Raw genomic sequence first — 22089 nt, forward strand, 5'->3', positions numbered from 1 at the left:
GAACTTCCTATGTTCCAGTTTACACCCATTGCCCCTTGTCCTATCACTGGATATCACTGAAAAAAGCCTAGCTCCATCATCCTGACACCTACCCTTTACATATTTGTAAACATTGATGAGGTCACAATCTATAGGAAAAAATCAAACCTCCATCTTACATTTAATGTTGAAATAGAACACCAAGAACTGTTCCAAGGGACATTAGGAAACTTGCATAGTTTTGTTACATAAATAACAATGATACAACCTTCCTTATTGCAGATGTCTGTCTTTGCAAATTTGGCTCACAAAACTAATCTGTGGACTGCTGAAATATTCTTCCCTAGAACTGATATGATCAGTTACTGAGTGAGAAGTACCTTAGCTCCACAACCACTTTCTGAATGTGGAAACGCCTGAATGATGGATTGAATACTGCCATCCACTGGCTGGCTGCATGGAAAATCTGTTCAATTTACATTTCATTAAAGTAATATTAAAAAGTACCTGGTGGTGTTTTGTTTTGTTTTTTAACATGTTTAACTTTCCTGCCAGGTCTTTCTAATCAGCCTGTACAATGGTGGGTTTAATCTACAACAAGGTTACCTCAAATACTCTGTATATACGTGGGTGTTTGGTAAGTTTTGGCTGTTAGGAGAATTAATCTCCATAACATAAGCTGTCTTGCCAGACAGGCAAGGACATTCTGGACTTTCTTTATACAGAAAGTCCAGAATACACAATTCTTCTTAATATAATTTGCTTTATAGCATTCCTGAGCTATAATGTGTGGTTAGAATGTGTGTCAATAGCATTAATTCTAGCATGAGCTTTTTGTTGTAGACACAGAGAGATTGAAGACATTTCTTGGTGGCTTCCATTTTCTAAAGTCTGCTTTAAAACCAGCAAAGCCAGCTGGCACTGTGCTTTGCTCTAAGTGCAGAAGGGCAGGCTTGTGATTAAGTCACAGGAGAAGAACTGTCAGGTTCTATTTCTGGCTTGGTAGCAGACGTCCTGGGTTGTCACAGGCAGAGCTGCTAATTGTCACTATTGGTCATTGGACAATGTGACTGCTCGTTGGAGTGGCTTCTCCTCCCACTACCAGCGAAGGAATGGACCCTGAGCATTTTGTTGCCCTGGGAGTCTCCAGCAAATGTCCTGGAAAGCAGCTGCAACTGAACACCTCTGAGTAGTGCTAAATCTAGAGCTATTCTAACTTGAATGTGGGGATGGCGTGGGCTGAAGAGTGGGTTCTTTGACAGCTTTGTTCATTCTCCCTCCTTGACCTCAGAAGTTTCCTGTGAGACTTTAAACACATTCTTGTTAGGTACTGACATATTTGAGGAAGACAGGGTCAGAGCAGAATAGAATTTAATTTGACATTTAAAGTGACAGCAAGCTCTGACACCACTTTACTAATAAAACCAGTGTGTGGCAGATTTCGGTGTTGTGCCTGATGCTGATGTTAGCCACAACTATATTATGCTGAAGCAACTCATTGATAGTGACCAAACTACTTGCAGAGATAAAAAAAACCAAACACCCCAAAACCCCACCAAAACCAATCCAGAACTTGATGTTCTTGCAAGGGTGTCTGAGACTTTTAAAAGATGGTGCGAGTGCTTAAAAGGCATATAGTAATGTGGGATGATGTCAGCGTAGGAATTGTTAAAGAATTAACTAGTAGCTACTTTAAAGACACTGTACATTGTTCTGTATTAACTGCAACTATGAAAGACAAAGTATAAAGAAATGCACAGGTATCTTCTAGTAAATAAAAGTGATTTCAGACTAGTTCGTACAAAGGACTCACCTACATAAGATGTATGTTCAATGACATTTAGTCTCCAACTATAATAAAAACATATTTTTATATGAATAACAAAGGCAGCAAAAGAAAATCGGTTCCCTCAGAGGATTCACTTGCTCTGGTTGTTTCTGCAGTGATAGCTTGTGAGGTACAGGAAACTAAGTAGGGCATAAACAATGTGAAGTTGGCTGGGCTGTCAGGAAAGATGCAATTTCACGTGTTATTTTTTTAGTAATCTTAGTTCCTGCTAGTAGCAATCTGTTATTTAATATAGGTTTTATTATTATAATTTTAATGACTGGTTTGATTTTGGCAGGTTCCTTTACACAAGAGAAAAAATAACAGCGGGTAAACTCACCCCAACTGCCATCTTTTCCATGGTTTAGATTGTGCTGCAGAAAGCTGACATTATCTGCTGATCCATTTTATCAGCCAGAGCACGTACACAAAAACTCAGCCAAAAAAGAGAAATGGAAATGGGAAGACTGGGTGGAAAAAACCTGTGCTCAGGAGGAATCTTGAGGTTTGTCTTGTGCGGATGAGCAAGAAATGCAAACCCCTAGAAGAAGTGTCACCCTTTTATGGTTAGAAGTCTTCTGTTTCCAAGCAGTGTTAGTGTATAAGGAAGTTTATACCCATTTACTGTTTAAGTTTATACCCATTTACTGCTGTTTTGAAATCCTCCTTTGAACAGTTTTTTCTCCTCCATGGTGGGTAACCGTTTTCTTCCCACCAAGCAAATACAACGTCCTTTCCAACCCAAACCATTCTACGATTGTATGGTGGTGTGATACTGGGTGAGTATGAATACACGCAGGAGCAGCGAGCGCTGCGCCCGTCCTCCACGCTGCCACCGCCCGGGCCCGAACCTCGCCGGCCCGCAGCACCGTGCCAGCGGCAGCTGACTGCCCGGCTGCGAGCCGCCCCTAAGGCCGGGGCGCTCCCTGGCGGCAGCGCTGGGCCAAACGAAGCGATGCCAGCAGCCGCCGGGCAGGGCCGGCCTCTCCCTTCCGCCTCCAGACGGACAGCGCGCCCGGGGCGGGGCCTCGCCACACAGCCCCCGAGCTGCAGGCACCGCCCCCCGCGCTAGCCGGGCCGCTCCGGGCCGGGTGCTGCTGCCGGGCCGGGTGCTGCTGCCGAGCCGGGTGCTGCTGCCGAGCCGCGGCGAGCGGAGCCGCTCCGGTGCGCTCCGGTGCGCTCCGGTGCTGCGCGGCGCGGCCCGGCCCGGCCCGGCCCGGCCCGGCCCGGCCCGCGGGCCATGGCCACCTGGCGGCGGGACGCGCGGGTGACGGCCGTGCAGCGGCTGGGCTGCGCCGCGCTGGCGGGCGCGCTGAGCCTCAGCCTGACGGCGCCGCTGGAGCTGCTGACGGTGCTGGCGCAGGTGGGCACCTGGCACTGCCGGCGGGGGCTGCGCAGCGCCGGGCCGAGCCTGTGCCGGGCCGAGGGCGTGCGGGCGCTCTGGAAGGGGAACCTCACCGCCTGCCTGCGCCTCTTCCCCTACAGCGCGCTGCAGCTCGCCGCCTCCCGCCGGTAAGCGAGCGGTCTCGGGCCCGGCCCCGCCGGCGCTCTCTCGCCTTTCGTGTCTGTTGCAGAAGAGGGGCTGGAAAATGAGAGAGCTTCGTCTGTCGGGGCTCTTGTGTGTCTCAAGGGTGGCTGACTGGCTGTGTGTGCGCTCGCCCCGGGGCGGGTACTCTGGATAATGACTTGTTTAGCTTATTCGGCACGCAGCAACTCTTAGGGCCTGGTCAGCAACTGCTTATAAAGTCGTAGGTGTTCAGAAGGTGAAAGGTGGATGGATAGTCTGTTGCCAGATTCCTTCAGAAATGAAGTTACAGTGCTACCTACAACTGACTGTGATGGCTGCGCTTTGCAACGCTCTAATATGCTCTCAAGTATTTATATTGTCTATAGAAAAGAAAATAACGAAACCATTATTTAAATCTTCTTCTCAGTTATGCAGGGGCTGTTGTGCAAATTGGATTTGGTCTGAAGTTCATACGTAGCATTATTTGCTTTTAAGACCTAGTTTTCAATAATACACAGGCAAATTAGGGTAAACGTTGGAAGGAGCGCGGCAGGATCACCATGGAGCAGTGCTGGCTGAGCTCTGCCAACCCGTGCTGTTTCCTAGGATTCCCTGTTGCTGCCAGTGTCTTTTGGTCTGTGAAAGGAGTGCCCGGCTGTTGGCACGCACCAGCGTGTTTTGCCACTTCTTGTTTTGTTTCGGTTTGAATTGAGGCCAGCCGTGTGTACGGAATGCACTTGACATTTCTGCTGCCAGCTGGGCGATGCTGGGCCGTGCTGGGTGGGGAGAAGCATGGTCTCAGCCTGTGCTGGCCAATCCAGCACCCAGGCTGACACTGTGGGTTTGTCATTCGTCTGCCCGAGCAGGAGTTGTCCTCCCCTCTCCGGCAGTGCCTCTCGGGAAGTGACAGATGAAGCGACCCTGGAACTGGGCTGCTTTGTTGTGTCCTGCCTGTAATGGGTGCGGTGGTCACACAAGCGAGGGGGCATCGTGGCAGCGGGAGGGCAGAAACAGTGATTTAAAGTTCCCAGAAGAGCCAGGGTGATGTACGTTTACAAACCAATTGATCTTGAGCAAAATAGCTGACTTTGTTTATTCAGCTTGAAACAGTTTCACAAGGCTATAGGTTATCTCCGGTTTGCACTGGGTGTTCTTTTGAAAAAACAAATGGAAGTAGGCTGCCAGAAAATTAAATAAAAGCCATTTTTCTTCATGGCATATTTCTTCATATATTATTTGTGGCTTTTGGGGGGCTGTATTTTCTAGTGGGAAAGTGGTGTATATAAAGGCAGACAACACAAAAAGAGAAATGTTACATGGGAACTCCAGTAAAGAGTAATGGCAGTTGCAGACAGACCTGGGCTGAGCGCAGTGGCAGGCCCAGGCACAGCAGTGGGTAGGGGGGGTTTAGCTGGCTGCACTCCCTCTGTGGTTGCTGTGCACATACTCTTCCAGTGGCAGTTTTCAGTGTTATCTGGGTAGTGCCCAGAGACACCCCAGCACCCTCCCCGTGCATCTGTGCACACACAAGAAAATCAGGCTGTGTTGCATTAGGGACTGTAGAAGACACGAAGGAAGAAAGGTTTATGCCCTATCGCTTCTGCTTGGCTGGTGTTTCTGTGCTGGGCTGTCTCCGGGGCACAAGACAAGTAGATGCAGGAACTTATCATGCGGTAGAAAGAAAATGTGCAATCATGTGAAAAAACATCAACTGAGCAAGCAGTGACTTGTAAATGTTTGCACATTATTTTGGACATGGTAACGCTGTGTAGTTTAAACGTAAATCTGCTGTTTAGGCAATTCATGCTTCTAAAATAGAATAGTAAGTTTCTTTACCTCCAGCTAAGATTGTCCTCTCAAATCTTTTTACTTGCTTCTTGCCACCCCCCATGATGCTTCTCCCTGATGTAGTAGTGCTCTGTGTAGACAGGAAAGTCCTTCTGGGTGTCACAAACTTGTGAGTTGTAGGTTAGCCTTTAAAACTGTGCTTCCATTTAAAAAATTCAGATTTAGATTTAACCTCCTGAGCATAATAGTGCCATGACAGATGTCTTCGCTGGTGATGCATCCCTGTGGGCCTTTCTGTTCCAAAGTAAGCAACAGAGAAAGGTTCAGTTGCTCTCAGAAGACCTGTGATGACATCTGTGTATTCATACATAATAGCTTTGACTGGGTGTGTGTACCGATGTCTCTGATCATCAGACAATTTCTTGCAAGACATGCTGTAAGTCATGCTAATTTTCATCCTGTGGATGGAAATATAAATGACAATTCTGTGGTCAAAAATTACTGTAAAAGTCTCTTGCTAAGCAAACAGGTTCTATCTTTGAAGGTTTTTCTCATTGTTGAATTGGTGCTCTGGGCCTCCAGCATGGCTCCACAGCTCAAACTATGGGAGCTTCGTCTGTGCTAAGAAGTGTGGTGCAGGTAGAGCTGTGCAAGCTGCCTCTGAAAAAGCTCTTTCAGGTATTGGAAGTATTTTAGCTCAGTAAAATCAAAGCAAATTGCATTTGCAGAGTTAAATATTCCAGTCCCTGACTTTGTTATTAACTGTAACTTTTTCATTTCTGCACTTCAGTGCAGCATGGACAGACCCAAGTTCTCTTTGGCCTCTAAGACACATTTTTTAGACTCCTTATGCTTGTCCACTCACGTATTCCATTTCACAGAGGTTCTGATGCTTGTGTGGGGTTATATATAGCAAGGTCTTGGATGAAACACATGCAAAAGTTTCAGCTCCTGCTGCTGAAGGGGCTTGTGGGCAGAAGAACAATTGCATCAAGAATAATCTACCTTAATTTTTCATGTGTTGCGTTCGTACTGTCACTAACAGTACCTCTTCTTTGTGTTCACTCGAGACTTGTTATACTTTTCACGGATGAGCTGGGTCACATTTCCCACTGGAGAGCCATCATGGCAGGAAGCCTGGCTGGTATGGTTGCAACCATTGTGACTTACCCCACGGATGTGATTAAAACACGGCTCATTGTGCAGAACCGACTGGAACCATCTTATGAAGGAATTATTCATGCTTTTTACAAAATTTATCATCAAGAAGGACTCCTTGCACTCTACCGTGGCGTTTCACCAGCTATATTAGGTAAAATAATAATGGGGAAAGATCACCTCATTGCACAGTGTTTCGTGCAGCTGTGTACTGCGTTCATTTGCTCACTTGATTTCAAAAGCAAATAGTAATGTTTTTCTGTAGCTTCCAGCAGAAAGGTTTGCAAGCACGACAACAGTGATTGCTGCAGCTTTATTACTTCCACTTATGACCAAGTGCATAGCATTTTATTTATTGTTAAGTATTCAACAAAGTACTCTTTTACTTCTTTTCTAGATGATCTAGATTTGCACCATTCAACTCTTAAATAAATACACACACAGTGTTCCTAATTCTTGTCTGTGTGTGGCAGTGTTCCCTGGTTGTTCAGTGAAACCAGTATGAGCAGCAATGTATAACTGATGTGAAAAGTGATGATTAGTGATATTCTCTCTTTATACGAAATGACTTTTTTATTACTTTTTTACTCTTCATAGCTTTTAAAAATGCCATTTAACTTTGAGTCCACATTTCCACAATATGACATTATAAAATAACAACAACAACAATAATGTATAATTCCACTATAAAATTGATGAGACCACGAAACAAGCAAAAGAGGACAGAAGTATCCCTGATCAGCTTTGACTGAAGAGGCCACTCTGTGTACCCGTACAGCCTCCAGGGTTGGGATGGACTGGAGTAAGAGCTTGTCCCAAAAGAGAAACCTGGTGAAAGAGCTGACCTGTCATGCGACTAAAGCAGTTAATAATTCTGGCAACATTTGCATTTTACTATGTAAATGTATGCCCCTGTCAGCACATCTGTGAGCTACAATATGGGTGTTTGGTGGCAAACCGGTGACTAAAGTTCTTCAAAAATACTGATTGGGTTTGAGCAATGTGGGATGCAAACTGTCAGCAGACTCATCCTGTCTTTCTAGATTATGTGATGAGCAGCTCTGTTTTCTTAGTGTACAGTGTGTTGCTATAAACCTGTCTGGTTTGCTTTCTAGGTGCTGTCCCATTTTCTGCTGGCTCATTCTTTGTTTACATCAATCTGGACAAAATCTGGCAAGAGCCCATCGTTCATTTCACTCCTCTTCAGAACTTCATCAATGGCTGTGTAGCCGCTGCTGTGGCACAGACACTTTCCTTCCCCTTTGAGACTGTCAAGAGGAAGATGCAGGTACAGAGCATTCGTGTTACTAGTACTTTGTTGCAGGTGTTTGTTGGACTTCGGACAAGACTAGCCAGGTGACCATGAGTGCCACTGTATTTCTGAGTAGGCTACAGAGACTTTGGTTTAGGTTGATTGTATTTTACTTTCATTTTGGTTTGGTTTGGTTTGGTTTGGTTTGGTTTAGGTCTGAAAATCATTGTTACACTTTTAAGGTGGGCTCAAGTACTGTCATTGGATATATGTATACTCTCAGGCTCTGTGTCCTCAGCTTTATTTAATTTCTTTTTCATAGCAATTCCATTAAATTCTCACAGTTCATAATTGGCAAACCTTCAGTTAAATACAGGAATTCAGTCCCGTTAGTGGTAAGCAGGATGAATAAGATCCATGTCATTTCCAAAGACTTCATGTTGCCATTTATGCCTGACTTATGTACTGGCAGTCGCAAGAACAAGCACAGCACGTATTAAGTCTGAAGGGTCAGAACTATCCTTTTCTTCTTTCTAACTCCTCTTGTTAACAAGTGACTTCCCAATTGCTGGTGCTGCTGCTTTCCTGGAGCATCAGCAACATGAGAGTTACCATATCATTTTGTATTATCATTGAACAGCTGTTATCATCTGGTGGCTCTCTGATTGGGGCATATGAGGTTGCTCTTTCAGTGTAGTTCATGGGACTGCAGATTTATGGGAAGCTTTTGTGATCTTATTAAAAACAAGCAAAACCCAATAAACAAACAACAAAAAACCGAAACAGAAACCACAACAACCCAAAAAAAACCAGTCATTTGGTGTGGCAGCATTCTGTAGGTCCCTGTCCCCTTCATCAAGTAAGGCCTGGTTTGTAAATCAAAGCTAGCAAAAGGTCAGTGAAACCGAATTCCGCTCTTCTGTTCCCCAGGTTGCCTTTTTCAGACAGGGTTCAGATCCAGTGACACAGGAGGCTTCATTGCACTCTCTCAACGTTGTAACAGAGGACCTCAGCTGGAGAAGTAATGTCTTTTATCAGGCCAGCTCATGTGTCCAGAAGTGAAACTTTAAACTGCGCCCTTTCATCAGGTATCTCATAAAATGTCTCAGGTGAAAAAGAGATTGTCAGCATGAAAATTTGATCATTTTTTCCAGCTGTATCAGTGGGTCTAAGAAAACCAATTGCCCCTTACAAGTCCTCTTTTTCTTTATATCCTTAAGCTCACACCAATACTGTTGCCCTAAAAAAATAAAGGAAGACAGGATTTGTTGTTCTGTTTCCCCTTTAATATTTTCTGTCAATGTATCAGTTAGTGGAACAGTCAGGTTTTGTAATCCATTCAGAAGTAACTTTCATTTGTAACTGGTGTGATGTCAAGTTCTGCGTCATGCTTTGTCTTGCCAGGAAAGTGGAGAACTGAAACAGCGGCCCATCTTTCATTTTCCTGCCGCTAGGCTGTACTCTTTCACCAAAGAGATGCTTAAAGCATTGGCACTTCTAGAAATAAGAAGCAAACTGGATTTATTGTCTAAATATGTAGGAAGTGGATATACTAAAAATACTTGGGGTGGAAAAGGGCCCAGCAACAGAGAGGATTTTTTTCTCATAGGTGCATTGAAACAACTGAACAGTGATTTTGCAAGCTTAGGGAAACACCTTCTCTTCAGTGATTTATTCTGAAGGCATGGGAGAAGGCAAAGGTGTTTCAGAAGAACTAGCTGCCTAGGTGTGAAAGCCCATAATCTGTTTGGGTCCTGACCATGAGTCACAGGGGCTTTTCCAAAAAAGGGACCTGTTGATCACACCCAAGCCGATAACTAAGAGCTCACTGGAACTCATGTAAGATCATCCATGAAGTTTGTTTTTCAATTAGCACCAGGGTAGGGCCCAGCTTTGTGGGGATCAGTTCTGCTTTGTGCTTACTTGCTGGCCTTTTCAGTTTGCAGGGTGGTGGTCAGAAGAGAGAACACCACTAGAAAAGATACCATGCAAAGGGACCTAAGAAAGGGGGAGAATAAAGAAGGGGAGAAAGTAGCTTCAGGACATTTTAGTGTTCTGTAGGAAAAAGGGGAGCAGATACTTTCGATCAGTTTTTCTCAGATGCCATATTCTGATCAGTCTCCATTCAGTAATTCAACTTTCTAGCTGATAGAGGAGAGCACCAAAGCTTCGGCTGCCCCCAGGGCTGCTGTGAGTGCTCTGCAGTGTGTGTGCAGTGAACACTGTATGAAGAGGAACTCAGCACATTGCAGAGGTCAGTATCAGATTCCTTTTCCTTCCCTTCTGTCAGACTGATCTGACAGATGAATATTGCCAGAGAGGACTTTTCCAGTGAACCCATGGGTGATGGGGAACCAGGGAGCTGTAAAGTGGTCTCAGGAGCTTCAAAAACTGAGAAACTAGGATGTAAGCTGTCTTCTGATTCTGTGATGGAGTACAAGCCTGAGACCAGAACATCCAGTTCAGACCTGACATGCTAAGGCAGTCTTGGAAGAATTGGCTCTATCTTCTCATCTAGCCAATGCTTAAATTGTTCTCACAGGGAGGAAGGATAAGGTTAATCTCAGTTGTAATAATGTTGATTCATCCTTTCTCATTTTACGTCTCTGAATCCTACACTTCTGACATTGGCAGCTTCTGTCACTGACATCTGTGGGAGTAGGAATTGTCAGTGAATGATGCTTCCTCTGTGTTTCGGTGATGATTTTGATGTCAGATTTGCTCTGTAACCATGGCTTCTTCCCCCTCTGCTATTAGAATTATCTTTATTATGTTTATCTTGTTGTTTTTTAAACAAAGATGCTGTGTTTGCTGAATATACTTGATTTTTTTACTGTCTTCTTATAAGAAATGTTAATTAATATAAGTGAGTCTTAACTGAATATGTGAGTCCTCTATGTTCTGCTTATCCTAATTTTATTCCTTTATCTTCCTTTTTTCACTTTGCTCCTGATGGAGTTAGAGAATTAAGAGGTACTGTATGCATGTTTCAGCATGGAAATATGGCTTTTGTTGTGCATCTCTAGAAGGGGGTTAGTGAAGGAGAGGGTTATTCAGAGAGATATCTATATCAAATGCTTTCCTGACTCAGTCTTGTGCTACATCAGTTTCTGAACAAAGACTTACTGATCTTTATTCATATCTTTGACTGTTATTCTTGGCTTTCCTTCCTTACCTCATAATCCTTGTAGTATCATATTCTTTGTTGGATGCAGTATCGAAACAATAGTACTGTACTTTTACCTTGCAGACTTGCATACAAGAACACTTTATTCTTTTACTTTAAACATGGAAATACCTGCAATGAATGAGCCTGGTTCTAAGGGAAGCATTGGTAATATGTTTCCACTTCCCACATAATCTTTTTTGCCTATGATGTCCTTCATATATGCATATTGGACTGAGCTCTGGCATTTCAGTAAGGGAAGATTAATTTAGAGCTGTTATATGCCATATGGAAGATTATTATTAGAATGACACTGATCCCAGGCTATGTGTAGAATTGAAAACCTACAAACATGGAAACGATCGGAGCAAACGTAATACCCAAGTTTGACACTTCTCTCTGTGCACATGACCCTCAGAGGTAGGCTCAGATACTCCTGGCTGGCACTTCTCAGCCTTCCTTCCAAATTAACCTGTGACTTCAGCAGTTTTGTTAGGAAAAATGCACAAAGATGCCCCTAAAGTTTCACAGATACTCCATGGATGTACAGTTACTCCTCCTGCTTACATGAACAAGCTTTGCATGGTTTGCACAAGTTTGTAAATTATGCCATATTTTGATGGTATAATTTAATTTCTGTGACTAAAACTAGTCTGAAACTCTCATTCATCAATAAATGCTGCTAAGGTGTAGTTTTACCATCAACTCCTCGTAATACAGAATAAGCATACTTTTAGTATACTGCAGGATTCAGCACAGTTTTGGTGTTGACTGCGCAGCATCCTCAGGTTGTGAGGACATCTCTCTGGGGAAGGCATTGCTTAGTAGTGATCTTTCTGTTTTAAAATCCAGGCTTTGAATTTGCTCCACTGCCGTAAGCAAACAGACTCGCTGTTCTTGGGTAGTGTAGTCTGTTGACATGCATTAGCCATGAAGTGGCCTCTTTTCAGTGGCAAAAGTGAATGGGTTAGGCCTCAGCTGCCTATAACTCTGCAGTGTATTTTGGGGGTCTTGTTGGAGGGGTTTCTTTTGGTTCTTTGAAACACAAGATGCTCTGCTAGTGTAAAATCTGTAGTAAATGGTGTAAATGATATGATTTCTTAGTAACCTGGAGAAAACTAAGCAGTCATTCCCTTTGTGAGGTAGCCTGTTTAAAGTAAATGCAATCTTATGCCCCATTGGCATATTTCTAGTCTTAAGTCAGTTAAAGGACATACAGAAGTCCCTCTTTAAAAGTAGTACTGTTATACAGGTATTTATTTAAAAGTCATCTGCTGTGCTCCTCACGTGTGAAGGTCAGTCTAACAAGAGCCCTGTGGCTGGGTTATAAACAAAGCTTTGGAAAGGAAGATGCTAGATGTTCTTTAGAACATCTCCCTGCTGAAAGGAGGAGACAGTGCTCCTGTGTTGTTTAAACAGGAGTCATTTGCAAAGAGTGCTCTGTCATTGGAGATGGCCACTGGGGCTGGCATGGCAGCCTCTGAGAGCTCTCAAGCTGTGGTGTCACTGCTGTTTGTCAGATCTGTGTTCTTGTCAGCTGGGAATATGAAAGTTATTGGAGTCATGACCTGGTTTAAAAATAAGAAATGCTTTTTGGGTCGTGTGGTCCACATGACATCTCAAACGCAGACGTGCTCTGAGACTTTGTGCACGGAGACCCTTGAACAGTAAGCAGCATGGGAGCCTGAGCCTTGAAAATTGTCAGAGATTGAGCTGTTTGACCACAGAGTGGCAAATTCCATAGTGTGGAAGCAAATAAGGAGCTTCTACTTCTAGCCTGGTTTCCTGTGGAAGTAAGGCTTATATGGTTGCTAGCTATTCTTTCCTTGCCTTAGCGTTCTTAGTTCTCCCTGTGATCTCGTGCTCCCCTTCTTCTTGCTGTTGCCATTCAGGCATCAGCCAGGACCCCAAGCCTGGGTGGTACCTATTAGTGACTACATAATAGGTGTCATATTCTGGGTTTGGTAAAATCACTTCCTTCCTTCTTTTTTCGCTATGCCTAAATGCTGTGAGCTACCAGCAATTTCTATTATTTTGTTGATGTTGCTATAAAGATATTTTATACCACTTTCTCAGGCTGTTGCAGGAGAATGCCCTGCTGCTTTGGGAAGTATTTGGTCCAGTAAATGGTTGAGACAATGCCTGAAAAAAGGTACTGAGCGTAACATGAGCTTCGCCTTCTGTAACAGCTTAGATCAGCAATCTGGATGATTTTTGTCTAGACACTGAAGTGACCACCATGCTCCCAGTCCTAGACTTGGCAGTGCCAGCTGCCGTCGGCCTCTTGCAGCCTCCACAGCCCTTGTGCAGCATAGTGTTAGCGAGAGCTCTTTCATCTGCTTTAGGGCAATTCAGGCAGGTTAACTCAGCTCACGTCTTTACACTCTAAGCTCGCCCAGCTGATGGCCTGACACGGGTTAGGGTGTGCTGCTGTGCACACAGCTGCTGCAGCTGTAATTTTCAGCAGGGAGACAGTAATGTCTCAGGGTGACAGCTATCGCTGTTATCTCTAACATGAGTGCTTTTGATCAGTTGTACAGGAGAGCCTTGTATCCATTTGCTTAGAAAGATGTGCCTGTGACATGTAAAGCGATAAATTATGCAAAATATTCCATAAACAGGAGCTAAAACTTCATGGTCACTCTTCCCTTATGTATTTTTTTGATTTTATGTAATTCCTTACTTCATCTGCGTAAGGCTAATGGAAAGATGACTTCTGTAAAGTCACAGTCCTGTAAAATGGTTAATTCTCTCCTCAGTTGCTATACAGACAGCAGGAGATCCTAGTGTTGCTATTCCCTGTGTGAAATGCGGGACCAAGCTAGTCTGCTCAAGGGTTTGCATTAAATAAACTAGTGCTAATGTGCGCAAAAATGGTGCAGCAGTTTGTAGGGATTGAGCTGACCCGTTGGGAGGGATTCAGAAACCATCCAGAGGTGCCCATGTAAGGCGTTTGCTCTACCTTGAGGAAAAGGCCTCTGTCCCATAGCAAAGATTTTTTCATGCTGCAGGTGTTAAAAGCAGGGAAAGCTTAGCAGCAAAGGAGGGATTCTGCAACCTACCATGGAGCCTCAGGGTACAACAGCCTGGCAATAACACATTTCAAGCCAAAAGTCAGCCTTCTGAGCAAGCAGTAAACAGTTTGGTTCATTTGGTGTCACTGATCTCAGAAAGACGAGATGCTTTGGCCCCAGTTCAGGTACAGAGGAAAGGACAACACGTTCCTAGAGTGCAGGAAGCTGGAGGTCAGCTGTGCTGCAGTGCTGCTCTGGAACTGGTTGCCTCCTCATAGCCTGTCATCGTTATCTTCCTACATACCTTTGGGACACCTTTGGGTGGACTTTAGCCAGGGGTAAAATCAGCTTTATCAAACCACTGACACAAAGATGACTACCAAGTAAGGCTGTCCTCAGGAGGAAGGAGTGATTAGCCCAAGTGAATACATGCTTTTCTCCCCAATATTAGCACTTATTTACATTTTAATCCTTTCTTGTGAGTGAAATTAAATACTTTTTCAAACATTCAGCCTTCACTTGAGCAAAATTTCTATTGACTGTTAGTGGCGTTAGCTTGAATGTAAACTGCAGTCCTTGTCCTTCAGTCTCCTTTGAACTACAGTTACGCTTGCCTGTTGAATGTGTCCTTGTTAACCCAGACAGCAAAGACTTCTTATTTTAGCTTCCAGATTAAGAGTGTGAACTCTTGAACTGTGTTGTAAAGTGCCTTCCTCTACTCGTTTTTAATTGCTCGGAAGTGTAGGACACCTGAATCTGTTGAAAATACATAAATAACAAGCAATTTTACTGTACCTACCATCAGGGTAGCATACCACCCATGGGAGCCATTCACCGCTAGTCGATCTTTCATACTTTGTGCCAACAGTAGAGCATGCTCAAAAAATTAATAAATAGGAAAGCTTTTTACAACAAACTTTAGAATCAGGGAATTTGGGGAAAGTACATGAATTGCGAGGGATAGTCTCTGATACACATAAATTCACATAGGTGCAAACCAAAATGGCCTAAAGTGCAGGTGGGAATTTTTAATCTGTACGGGGCTCAGGCTCAAGTGGCCTCCCCCTGAGCTGGTGGGCTCTGCTTGGTCCCTGTGGGGCTACTCTGAGCCTTTGGAAGAGCCAGGTGATTGATCTTCTGAGGGGCATGGTTCCCACTGCATCCTGTGAACATCCTTCAGTCCTAGGAGGATGAGAGGGGCTGGGGGAGGTTATTCAAGGGGAAACCCTTATACGGGTCTGTGAGATTAGTTCCCAAAATGTTGTTCTAGCGGTCACCTTGTGATGGAGACAATGGGAGAGATGGTGTCTATGGAGTCTTCAGGTAACAATTAACTTCAGTTTTATCATGACATTTCACCCTTGTTTAAATAATTTGTTTATATAAAAAAGCGCATGCAGGTAATTGTGGGTTTGGGGGTTTTTTTTATACCCATCTCTCTATTGGGTTTCTATTATAGAAATAGAACAATGCTATCTTTGGGGATGTATCACTGACTTGGTAGACTTGGTGGCCTCTGGATACTTTAAAATTGTGTTTGTGAGAGAGCAGATATAGGTGATTCTGCATTTGATTTGCTTTAATCATTTAGAGAAGCCATCTTCCATCAGCAGTAAAAAGATTAGCAACTTAGTCCCACTACCACTATGACTAACAGCTTGGCACTCTTAGCAGCACAGTGAGCTGTACTGTGTCTCCGGCCTTCTGCAGCGTGAGACAGCCTTAGCTAAGGGGAGGTGGGAAGGAAGTCTTTAGAAATGTTCATAACAAACAGGTTTCTGTGCAGCAGCCCATAGCGTCAAGGGGTGTCAAAAGAAAGGAATTCAAGCTGTTTTGAGGGTGCGTGGCATGCAATGTCTGTCAAACCCGATATTTTTGGTATGAGATTAGCTGTTTGAATTGTGTTGTAGTAGGTTTCTGCAAGAAAGGTAGAGAAACCAGTTTGAGCTGTTTTGTTATCCCATTTTCTGGCTCTGGTGCCACAGGGCGGTTATGAGGATTGCAGTGTTGTAGACATGCTTAGATGATGCAGAACCACCTACAACTATTTGTTTATTTTTCCATTAAAAACAGTGCTAGATGAAACACTTTCCTGTTGTTTCCGTTAATACATTTTAACTTTGTCTAGCTGTGTTCCAAAATACTGACGTTTTAACTATACACTGATAGAGTTTTCAGTTTTCCTTTTGTAGTAGGTGGTTCTGAGACTCTGCAGACAATTGTTACTGAAATAGTGTGCATAGGGTCCTAGAAACATAGGTAAAGCAGAAGGACTGGCAAAGCAAACTGCACCCCTCAGACTGAAGCCTTGAAAACGGCTGTATCTGTGATGAATGTTACTCTAAATAATCCTTTGGTAAATCTCTTGAAGAGGTCAATGTCTGTGGGCAAATTAGAAATCTGGGGTTTGCGTTATCTGTTCCTTTTCAACTGTCTTCTCTATGTGTTTACTGCATGTAGAATCTTACTGAAACCTGCAGTGTGCTTGTGGCCTGTCTTGGTGGTACAGACAGGAGAACTGTCATCGAAACCCCTTGATACGTGTCTTTTGCAAGTTATACAGTAATGAAGGGGATTAAGTCAAACTTATGCAGTTAATTCTGTCAATGCCCTGTCTAACCACAAAGGGACTTAAAAGGAGGGGAATTGCATGTTAACAGCATTCCTGCTTTCCTGAAGCATTCTAGAAACCTGTCCCTCTTCACTGCTTGGCTGTCTATTTCTTCCTTTTCAAAAAAAAAAACTCATGGAAAATGGCTAATAGTCCAGAAAGCAGAACAGGGTTTTGAATCCAGCTCTCCCTATAACTGCTGTTCTAAGCATTGCTGGTGCTAATATCACTCTTCTTAGTGGAACTGGTCCCTGAAGTCTCAGTTGCAGCACTCAATATCTTCTGCAGTACAGTCATGGGAGTCTTTGTGCAGCGGTTTCTCAAGTACCATAGGTTAAGGCTTGAAAAGTTATTTCTCTCCTTGTCACTGTTGGGTTTAGCTATTGCTTTTTAAACCCATGTATCCCTTAAGTAACAGAGCCAAGCAGGCAGCTGAGCTTCCTTCTAGCAATGAGCATTAAGTGAAGATGTACATGACCCTTGGCTACCAGACTACTTCTGTTACCTTGAACTACCTGCCAAGGCAGGACTTGTAATACTGTAAAATCACAACAGTTAAATCCCATAACGTCAGCCTCTCTGCGCCCTAAAACCGGAAACCATGGGAGCTTGCACCACAGTTAGGAAACAGCTGTAGCCCCATGGAGTTAGCAAGGCCAACAAAGACATAAAGGGGATAAGCAAGTAGAGCAGTTGAAATACTCTCCCCCACAAATGTGATCCCTCTCTTACAAATCAGATGCACTGTTGAGAAAGTTTGGAGAGAAGCAAATGCTTCTGTTCTCTCCTGCTGAAAGTGTAAAACACCATGGATTAAATCCTCAGCCCTACTCTTTCCTGGGGTAATAGAGCCAGGACATGTTAAAGAAGATCCAAAAGACAACAAAGCAGACAGTTGCTTTCCCAAAATCACCTCCCAAAGTCCTGTCCATATAGGAAATGAGACGGTTTTACCTGTTACCTGCCATCAGAAGCATTTCACATGCATTTCAATCATGCACAAAAGAAAAAAAAGTGAGGAAAAAAATCACGATATCTTACTTTATTTGTAGCTAAAGAAGACTGTGCAGTTAGTGTGAGGAGTGTTTAGGGCATGGGGTTTTCTGTTAGTTTCTCTAGTTTAGCAGTAAACTTGCCAGTAATGGAAGATGATGCAATAGCATTAAAACTATTTGATTAGCAACTTCCCTTATTTACTTGGAGTGAGTTTTGATCTGTTTCCATTTCCAGCACCTAAGTTGCCAAGTATTTTAAATGCTGTAGCTGAGGCATCTAGAAAATGTCATCACTGCTTGTTGATTTATGAGAGGCTTGTTATAGGCTTAGCAGCTCTGAGAAGCTGCAGGTCAGTCTGGCCAAGGAGGGAAAAAATACTCCACCACGTGGTGTTCCGGATCAATGATGGGATAGTGATACCTGTATTCACCGATCAGTGAACTCCACAAGTCCCGTCTCATCAAACTTATGCCCTGTGGTGATCAGCTTGTAAACAGTGATCAACCTGTGTGCTGGTGTCCCTACACACTCCTGACTGAGAAGTGTCATTTGCCATGTGTTTGAGTGAAACCCTGATTTCCCAATGCAAAGTAAACCCATGGCTGCATGTGCACAGATGGATGAGGATGGGATTATTCAAGGTCAGGTTATCCTGTCTCTGCTAACACAGTAGGGGATTAATGAAGGAAGGATTTTACCGTTAAAAATGACACACTACACTTCTTCTATGTGCACAAATACTGCCTGTACTGCTGTTGGAAATGTAGCTGCAGTCCTTCAGGATGTTCCCGAGCTAACTTTAACTAGTCTGGATCAACTGACCCTGTAGCAAAGATAACAGCACAGGCATCAGCTGCTCACCTGCAGCCCTTAGTGGACTTCAGTTTCTACTGTGCTGTTGCTGCTCAACTCGTACTACAGTTACCCTTCTCACTGCAGTGTAGACGCAGCCTCAGCAGCCCATGCCAAGTCCTCACACTCTTCTGTTTTGATCAGAATTACAGGAAGGCAGAGTGGCATCCGGGGCCAGCCCCAGTCTTCCCTCTCATAGGTGCTCCCCTCCCAGTGATGTCAAATACCTTATTTAAGTAGTGACATGGCACAAAGGGAAGTGCTGTGTGAAATTACTGCTCTCTTTCTCTTTTGTACCTATCAGAGAATGAATTCCCTTCTTTTTTTAGTTTGTATTTCAAGGCAAAATAGCTGACTCTTTTGGGTTTTTGGAAGAATCCAGATCAGTCTGGTGAAACCTGGCATGGAGTATTCCTTATGTACCAGAATGGAGAAAATTATTTTAATTACTTTGGTTTTCCTTTGCTTGTTCCAAATCTCCCTGCGTGTCTCTTGAACAGGCTCAGAGTCCTTGGCTTCCCCACTATGGAGCAGTTGATGTCTATTTTACTGGCATGATTGACTGCTTCCAGCAAACTGTGAAGAACAAAGGTGTGCTTGGACTTTGGAGCGGGCTCACACCCAGTCTGCTCAAGGTGAGCTTTTGCTTTCATCCTGAAGTAATCAAGATACACATTTGGGCACTTGGGGTTTTAAAGTTTATGGTATTCCTCTGTACTTGTTAGCAGTTTATAGATGAGAGGTATAACCTCAGGCAGGTTATGAACTAGCTTTGGAATTCAGACTGGGTCATATTTCCCCCCAGTGTAAGCTTGGTTTCTGGATGTCACTACTTCCAAGTTCATTTGCGTGTCCTCAGAGAAGGGAGTGCTGCTAACATACAAGGTAGGGTACAGATGGAGGATTACAAATGATCCACTTGCAACAGCTGAACAAGTTTTACTTCTCAGATGAGCTCCAGTAATTTGACATGTTGGACTAAGCTGTACATAAAATTGTGCTTGTGTAAGCCATTTCCCCAGAAGTCAAAAGTAGTACTTTGGATCAGCTATTTAATGTACATGTATTGGTTACTACAGTCCTTGCTGAGTTGAAACCATAAAATAGAGCATGGTAGCTTAAACAGAAGGTCATATACTTCACATAAATACATTTTCTAGTGCTGTGCTGAGGATTGCCTGCACGGAGCACTACAGGTCAGCTACTGAGTGCTAATTGAGTGACAATGTGGTTGATTGTAATGGCCTGCATGTGCCCGGCCCTACCTCAGCTGGTGTAAAGCCCCATGGCACCGGAGCTGCTCATTCTGCAAAGGGCAAAAGAAAATTGTACACTCTGCTTATGGAGAACAAACCCACATTTCCTACTGGGATTTGCGGAGGTTGCTTAGGATTTGCTTAGGTATTTGACAAGTTGTGATAAGCTAGCACAGACCTTGTTCCTCCCAAATCTGTTATAATTAGTTAGGTACCAATAATAACCTACTTTTAGCATGCTGCGGGTGCCAGCCTAGTTTCAGGTGAGAGTGACCATATAAATAAGCACAGCTCTATTAGCAGATCAGATTTGAAGTCCTAGAAGTTTCCTGGTTTAAAACATCTCAGCTAAAAATGCTACTAGTGAGTCTCACCTTGCCTCTTTTTTAATCTTCCATTGCTTTTTTGTCATTATTTTATCAGATCGTCCCATACTTTGGTGTTATGTTTAGCACCTTTGAGTTCTGCAAGCGGGTCTGTCTGTACAGAAATGGTTATATTGAGTCTCCTTTAAATTACAAGCTAACCCCTGGCGTGGACCAGAGTTTACAGCCGCAAGAACTGAGAGAGTTAAAACGCCTCCGGAGGGAAAGTTTTGAGCCAAGGAAATCAGCTCTTGAAAACTGACATCAGAGTGTCCATTGGCGATACACACACTGCCTTTTTAAAGGAACTGTGGAAGAGACGCTCAGCCACAGGTACCAGCGTTTCAGCGGACTGCGTGGTTTTAATACCACGAACGAGTAAATCTTGCCTCTCATTTGCTGAACGGACACAAGCATTGTGAACAGCAAGCACAGACTGAAGAGGAGAGGTGCAACTAGTTTGAAAACACTGTGCTATTGGAACTTGAACTTACGTTACTCTAGGTGCTTTTTACAGTACAGAATAGCCATTTTGAGAGAAAACCACTTGCAGAAAGGCAAGATAACTGAGGTGAGAATAGAGATTGCATCTTAAAAAGAGTAAAATTTAAGTAGATATTTTTAAATGATCTGAAATACCGACTCAGCCAAAAATTAGAAATGGAGTATGTACAACATGCAGGAATTTCTACTGAAATCTCTTTTTTTTGGCAATACTGTGTAGATGTGGCGTTCTGTGGGTGCAGAATTAGTGTCAGTTCAGTCACACTCCAGAATCCCCTCTTCAGTTTTTGAGACTTACTCAAAGATAATAATTTTGAATGAATTTTTGGCTGAAAATATGCAACTGGGCTTTTGCTAAGAGAGAACTGTAATGTGCAAACAAACTGTAACGCTCCGCAATGACAATCTTGAAAACTTAGGTGCATACTAGAAAATCTCCCCCCCTTTCTCCTGTGTTTTTACTGTGCGTATGTGAATTGTTTCAGGCTTTGAAAAACAGTTTTCCTGAAGCTCTCTACTTCCCGAAAACGCACATGTGCTGCGTATTTCAGAGCCATGAGCCTTGTCACGTTGCTTTGGTATTCTTAAAGCTCTATTTTTATATTGAACTACTTTTGAGTTCCTGTGCACAGCCCCAGGCCTGCTTTGCTGCTCAGAACTTCCCAGCAGAATAGCACTGTGAACACAAGTTGTAATTTTTCCGGTTTAACTGCTATGATCCAGGAGATGTCTGCAGATGGTTTCTGCAGACAGCAACCTCTCTGCAAGACCACTGGGTTATTGCCAGTGCCGATGCAATTGATGATAGGCCTCTGAGCAGTCTAGTGAGCTTTTGGACAGTAAAAGATTATCTTGGTATTATAGCTGAGGACCTGCAGTGTTGCTCCAGTTCCTTTGTAGAAGTACAGCTATGGAAGAGCCCCGTCCTAGTGCCTTCTGAGAGAAAACCTTAAACCCTGTGTCCACGTGGGAAGGCTGTGACATGTCCCACTTGCCAGGCTGTGGCAAGGTGTGCATTACAGCTCCTGCGTTCCTGCCCTGGCTGCAGCAGCCTGGGCTCACACAGGATTGGCCTGCTGATTTGTGTGTGGGTTTGTACTGTTTGTGTCCCTGCTGGGTGGAAATAAGTCAATCTCAGAAACTGCTTGGTTAGACCAGGTTACAGCGGGGCGAGGCAATGGAGGTTGATGCAGGAACAGTCTGTGACCTTGGCGAGATGCGCAGAAGGATTTGTGGTAACTGTAAGGCCTGCCTTGCACCTAGAACCTGACACCAATGTGCCCTACAGTATTTGCAGTATCTCTCTTAAGGAGCCTGCTCAGTTCTGCTTCAGAGTGCTTCATATTTGTTTTCTTCTCAGAAAAGAAATGCAAACATTGATAGCAAAAAATTAAGATGGTAGAGAGCAGATCTGGTGGCTCGTGCATCACAGAGGCTGTTCATGCTTTTGGCTCTGTAATCAACCTGCCTAGTGACCGTGTTTATCTGGGCCTCAGTTTCCCCAACTGCACAGTGCAGGTGATAATGGTGAGCCTTATTTGAGATGTGTGAATAAGGAGGTGTGACTTGTGTTGGGAAGGATCAGCTTTCTATAGAGTCCCCTTGCCTTGTCCAGGCATACCTGTATGTTTTTTACTAACGTTGTATTTCTAAATAGATTTCAAAGATTGAGTGATGGGTGCATGTGAATGTCTGATCAGCTCTTCAAACTTGCTAAGAGTCAAGTGAGTCCAAAAGGTACCTCTAATTTGTTTTGGATATGCTAATAAACACCTTTATATTGTAATGTACTCCTAGGACCTTTAAATCACTG

At 43.7% G+C, this 22089-nt stretch overlaps 1 protein-coding gene across 1 annotated transcript; it reads left to right on the forward strand.

The window, feature by feature from the left end:
• The first annotated feature begins 3041 nt into the window (after positions 1-3041).
• SLC25A43 (solute carrier family 25 member 43) lies at positions 3042-22066 on the forward strand. The gene is made up of 5 exons (XM_065689625.1): positions 3042-3319; positions 6173-6414; positions 7376-7548; positions 18652-18786; positions 19831-22066. The coding sequence occupies exons 1-5, from the start codon at positions 3048-3050 to the stop codon at positions 20032-20034; spliced, it is 1026 nt and encodes a 341-aa protein (XP_065545697.1). The 5' UTR covers positions 3042-3047; the 3' UTR covers positions 20035-22066.
• The last annotated feature ends 23 nt before the right edge of the window (positions 22067-22089 follow it).

This window comes from Lathamus discolor, chromosome 9 (genome assembly GCF_037157495.1).
Source record: "Lathamus discolor isolate bLatDis1 chromosome 9, bLatDis1.hap1, whole genome shotgun sequence".
NCBI lineage: Eukaryota > Metazoa > Chordata > Aves > Psittaciformes > Psittacidae > Lathamus > Lathamus discolor.

Coding starts and splice junctions, on each gene's coding strand:
- SLC25A43 (XM_065689625.1), top strand. CDS start 3,048: ATGGCCACCTGGCGGCGGGACGCGCGGGTGACGGCCGTGCAGCGGCTG. Junction 6,415..7,375: donor CGTTTCACCAGCTATATTAG/GTAAAATAATAA, acceptor TTTGCTTTCTAG/GTGCTGTCCCATTTTCTGCT. Junction 7,549..18,651: donor CTGTCAAGAGGAAGATGCAG/GTACAGAGCATT, acceptor TCTCTTGAACAG/GCTCAGAGTCCTTGGCTTCC.